The sequence below is a fragment of the Camellia sinensis genome, chromosome 9 (assembly GCF_055761805.1).
Source record: "Camellia sinensis isolate YWXY chromosome 9, ASM5576180v1, whole genome shotgun sequence".
NCBI classification, from domain to species: Eukaryota; Viridiplantae; Streptophyta; class Magnoliopsida; order Ericales; family Theaceae; genus Camellia; species Camellia sinensis.
The window spans coordinates 15,485,999-15,491,495 of NC_138969.1; the positions used below are offsets into that span (position 1 = coordinate 15,485,999).

Below are 5,497 nucleotides of genomic sequence, written 5' to 3' on the forward strand. Positions count from 1 at the left end.
AGATCCATGGTCAAGAGAATCAAACAAAAATCAAGAAAACAAGCACATGACCCAGATTTTGAATACCAACCAATGACCAAACCCAAAGAAGATGCAACAAACAAGACACAAACTGCTGCTGATGTACCCAAACCAACACAGGGTACCGATGAAGAAAAAGAGAAGAAGAATGACAACAAAAAACAGGGTGCTCATGAAGCAAAACAACAGCAGAAAGAAAAGATGCAAGAACATATTGGCCAAGAGAAAGCAGTTGCTGCTGAAACAAACCCAAAAGAGCATGCCAATCAAAAGAAGACAAATCTTCAAGTATTGGAAAGCGATGATGATTTCCAGGAAGAATCAATCCCAAACAAGCCACTCACCATTTCATGCCGCAAAACAAACAAGGTTTGGCATAGCCTATCCAAAAAAGACCAAGACCAAATTCAACTCATCAACAACACACAATCAAGTGCTTGTGTCTGGTCTGGCAGCGAAGATGAAAACTGCGTATACTTTTCAGATATATGCAGATTGACCAACAGGGAACCCTTATATGGGAATGTAGGTCTCCAACTGCACAATTTTACAGTTTCTGTACATATTCAATAACCTATTCCACAAACCTAACACATTCTCATATATAACATGTTTCAGGTCATTGATGCCTTCTCAGAAAAGCAATTGGCACTCCAACCAACCATTGAAGAATTTGAGAAAAACGATCTAGTCTTTGCAAGCAATCCATACGCAGGAAGATCTTACGTTTTCTCAACACTCATCAATGTAAGCAAAACTTAACATACCTTACAACTGCAAAATTTTCTACTTTATCAACATGTATTACTACATAGTTTTATGACATATTTCAAACATATATATGACTTACAGACTCCACTACAAAACCAAGATCAAGCACTGAGAGAAAAACTGATGGACAGCCATTTTCCAGAAGCAATGAAAAACAGATATATCCATTTCCCAATCAACCACGACAACCATTGGACAATTGTGGTCTTTGACAATGCTGATGGAATATGGAGACACTATGACTCTTTGAGACCAGCAAAAGACTGCCACAACAAGCACTTTGAAATTGCAAAGCAAATTGTAAGTTAAAATAAAATTTCATACTTAGTTCCATTCCTTTACAAACATCTCAACTCATCACTATAACTAACAAAAACACCCACTAACTATTTTGTAGCAACAACATCAACTGAGATGGAATAAAGCATTACTCAGCAAACAGGGAAACATGTTTTCATCTCAAGAGTGCGAGACAGAAATTGCATCAATTGAGGAATGTCCACAACAAACCCCATACTCGTAAGATACAAAATCCATAAACTAATCTTCCAATATTCTAATTTTTGCAGTTTCACCTAACTAATTAACTTCATCTCAAACATTGAAGGAATGATTGTGCAATTGCCGTCTGCAATGTTATCAACCAATATCTCAACTGGCAACCTGTGCAGAAAAAACTTCGTCCAACTGAGTGGGTCAAATTTCGAGCACAAATCATCAATCAATTCCTCAATGATGAGAACCGATCTTGGAAACTCGAGCACTACCAAATGTTGACAAAACATACCAAACCATAGAAACAATGAACAAACTTCTTAACAATACAAATATTCAAGGGAACATATCTTTGAACCTTTTTTTTATTTTTTTTTTATTTTTCTTTTTTAACATGTGACAAGTACTTTATATATACTTTTGGGAATGATCTTTTTCTGGTTATCATGGTTATGGTGAAAATGATTGATGTTGTTGTTGCTCTTATTATTATTATTATTATTATTATTGTGGTTCTTCTTCTGATTGTTTGTCTACCTGTTTGTGGTTGCATATATTTTCATACAGTAAAGGTTGTTTCTATAATTCTTCAAACTGCAAAATTTTTCAGTTTCATCAGCTTGTTTCTAATAATTTTTAAAACTGCAAAATTATGTGGTTTCATCAGGTTGTTTCTAATAATTCTTAAAACTGCAAAATTATACAGTTTTATCGCTATGAAATATGAACTGCGTTTCCAAATTATACTGTTTCAATAAGAAATTTTCAACAACCTTCTCTGCATTCCATAAAAATAAAAAACAAAACCAGACTATTAGAAAACAACTTCAATAAGTAAAAAACACATCAACAAACAAAAAACAATTCAACCAACTTTATTCATTACTTCCATAATACCAAGTATCACATTTTTTATTATCATAATTCCTCAAATTCAAATACAAATCCAAAAGAATAGATTGTGGCCTCAAATAGCAGCCTTGCACGTCTTCTTATTGTGATTCCCATATTTTAAGCACCTCTCACACTTGATTTGCTTCACATTCTCACCCCTTGAAGGTATCCTCTTCTTCTTGTTCCGCCCGGGCTGCTTCTTCGTTATAGGAGGTTTGATAACCGAACTACTAGCACCATCAAAGTCAAATCTCTCACTTGAAGGCACTAGATAAACAGATTCCTTGTATGACTCTCTAAAACAATTTACATGAAAAAAAGGATCAATGAAACCATACACATCTCTACCACTACTACGCAAAGCATGCACAGCATGACAACAAGGAAAACCATTCAATTGCCATTCATGGCAAGAACAAGTTTGTCTACCAATATCAACATAAAAAGAAATAGAAGAACGAACCTCAAGCACAGTATCATTAGCAACAATCACATCCCAAGACTTAGCTAGCTCCAAAGAGTCCACCAACTTCTTTTCCATAACTGGACACAATTTCGTAGTCCATCTTCTAGATTCAGCTCTTCTATCCGACAATTGAGTCATGATTTGAACCCTAATCATATCAACCATACAAGTAATAGGCAACTCACGGGCCCCACCAATCCAATTATTGTAAGACTCGGCAGCATTAGATGACATCTCACCATATCGTTTCCCTCTAAAAAATGCATTGGCCCACTTATCATTTTGCAAACCATCCAACATACTATCAACTCTACCATTCCCAGCAATACGCCTCAATTTCTCCATATAATGTTAGAAAGAAGCAACCGTTGGCGCATAAGCACATTTAACTAATATTTTCATCAAACACAGCTTATAGTTAGTACGAAGTCCCACCAATTTGTCAATCAAATTTCTCTTCAAATGATTCAAGCAATAAGCATGATGTGCATTGGGGAAAACCACTGAAAGAGCGTCTAGCAATCCATGTTGACGGTCCGACACAAAAGTCAATCTCCGGCCTGAACCAACAGCCTTCAACAACTGACTTAAGAACCACATCCAATTATCTTGATTTTCAGCGTCAACAATCGCAAAAGCCAAAGGAAACAAACCTGCAAACAAAACCACATGAAACTACAAAAATTAGCAGACTCACAATACAATAACACACTGACAAACTAAACCAATACTAACTGCAAATAAATACATACCTTGATTACCATCCTTTGATGTTACTGCAAGCAAATGCCCCTTGTAACGCCCCTTCAAAAATGTACCATCAACAAACAACAACGGACGACAAAATTGAAAGCCATACAAACATCCATGAAATGCCACAAACAACCTCCGAAAACACCCACTACTTTCATCCACATCTAATTCAAACACACTTCCCGGATTTGTTCTCATAGCCGTCTCAAGGTACCATCGAAGCTGGTCAAAAGAAGTTGCAAAATCACCAAACAACCCACCTCTTGCCTTATCAACTCCTAACCATGCAACCCGATAAGAAACATCTATACCATATTGCTTCTTCAACTTTTTTTTTAACTTCAATAGGACGAGTCAACGGATTATCACTAATATCATTTTGCACAATATCAGACACAAGTCTAGAACCAACCATTTTGCTACAAGATCTACGAGCAACAACTCCACAAGTATGCACATTATCCAACTTCATTATAAAAAAAACACCAGAATCCATCAACACCCTTCCATGCACAAACCATTTACAACCCGTAGACGACTTCATCATACATTCAGCGGTTACTCTTGTTGCATCGTTCTTCAAATAATTCACTACAAAACCACACTGAACCGCATACTTAGCCAATGCAATGCGGAACCCCGACACTCCACCTTCAAATTCTTGACCAACACTATGTATAATCCCCTTCCAACTAGCAGACAACAAAACTCTCTCTGGTTCTGGATAAAAACTACGCAACAAACCACCAACATCATCACAATCATTCACAAAAGAACTCTCACAAGTTACAGAATCAATCCTACAAGAATTACCATCATCAACCTCCATAACTCTCTTATCCCCCACAATAACATCAACAACATGACATCCACTACCACCTACCATTGACAGCATATTCCCCAAATCATCATCACATTCAACAATACAATTAGAATATCCAGGAACAGAAAAAAACAAACAAAAGTTACCAACACTCAACTCCTTGAACTTCGCACATATTTTCTCAACAACTTCATCATAACTACATCCGTCACTAATCTTAATAGCAGCACAACAATTACTGTATTTGCACATTAACATGAAACACCACTCCATACTACAAAATCAGAAACCAACAAACAATTGTTCACAGATTCCAAACTGCAAAATTATGCAGTTACAACATATCAATAACAACAGTGCACAATTTACAATTCCAAAACTGCAAAATTATACACTTACAACATATCAATATCAAAACACCAGAATTCACAATTCCAAAATACAACTTCAAAACACATTACACTATACGACAAACAAAATCAACAAAATCAAAATCAAACAAACAAAATTCGCCAAACACAAACCACATATCACGCAAATTTGCTTATATATATATATATACATATATATCGACAAATACAAACCACATACACACACAGACATATATATATACATATATATGTATATCTATGTATCGACAGATACATACATACACATACATATATCTATCACCAGAGAGAGAGAGAGAGAGAGAGACAACGTACGAAGATATCGCCTGTACACAGAGATTCAAATCGCACAACCAAATCCACCTCACAGCACAATGAGATCGACCACACAGCACAATGAGATCGCCACAACGAAGAGAAATCGAGATCGCGGAGACGAAGATTTGATTTCCTTTTTTTCAACGAAGCAAAAATTTGATTTCTCACGTACATATAGATCTCAAAACAAAGGGTAACACAGTCATTTAAAAATACGAAAATAAAAAACGGGACCTCTGGGTATAAAACTAAAAAAACTGTGGACCTATTAAACTATTAAAAATAAATTGGGATTAGAAGGGAAATAGATCCTCTACATAGGACTACATGGTAATTTTCCCAAGGATAAATTACAAATACACTTTTGATATTTGATTAAAATACGAATCACCTTCTGTGATTTTGGAAATTACATTCTACTTCCTGAAGTTTTTAATTTCATAACAAATTTTTCATTTTATTAATAAATCATCAAGTCAATTAACAATTTTTAATGATATTAGAAATATGTTTTAATTAATAATTTAGGTAATTTTATTATTGTATAGAAGAACAATTATGAATTTC

The 5,497-nt window shown here is 35.2% G+C and overlaps 2 protein-coding genes and 1 long non-coding RNA gene across 3 annotated transcripts; 1 reads left to right on the forward strand and 2 right to left on the reverse strand.

Moving 5' to 3' along the window:
- Positions 1-331: 331 nt before the first annotated feature.
- LOC145799040 (uncharacterized) lies at positions 332-1,043 on the forward strand. Its single transcript, XR_014341030.1, has 3 exons — positions 332-546; positions 640-768; positions 874-1,043. It is a non-coding gene; the product is annotated as an uncharacterized LOC145799040 (long non-coding RNA).
- Positions 1,044-2,254: 1,211 nt separating this feature from the next.
- On the reverse strand, positions 2,255-2,992 carry LOC145799255 (uncharacterized). Its single transcript, XM_082888800.1, has one exon. It carries the CDS (start codon positions 2,990-2,992, stop codon positions 2,255-2,257), a length of 738 nt encoding a protein of 245 aa, XP_082744926.1.
- Positions 2,592-4,315, reverse strand: LOC145798489 (protein FAR1-RELATED SEQUENCE 6-like). The gene is made up of 2 exons (XM_082886208.1): positions 3,400-4,315; positions 2,592-3,300 (listed from the first exon to the last, which is right to left on the reverse strand). Exons 1-2 carry the CDS (start codon positions 3,596-3,598, stop codon positions 2,999-3,001), a joined length of 501 nt encoding a protein of 166 aa, XP_082742334.1. The 5' UTR covers positions 3,599-4,315; the 3' UTR covers positions 2,592-2,998.
- Between the last annotated feature and the right edge of the window lie 1,182 nt (positions 4,316-5,497).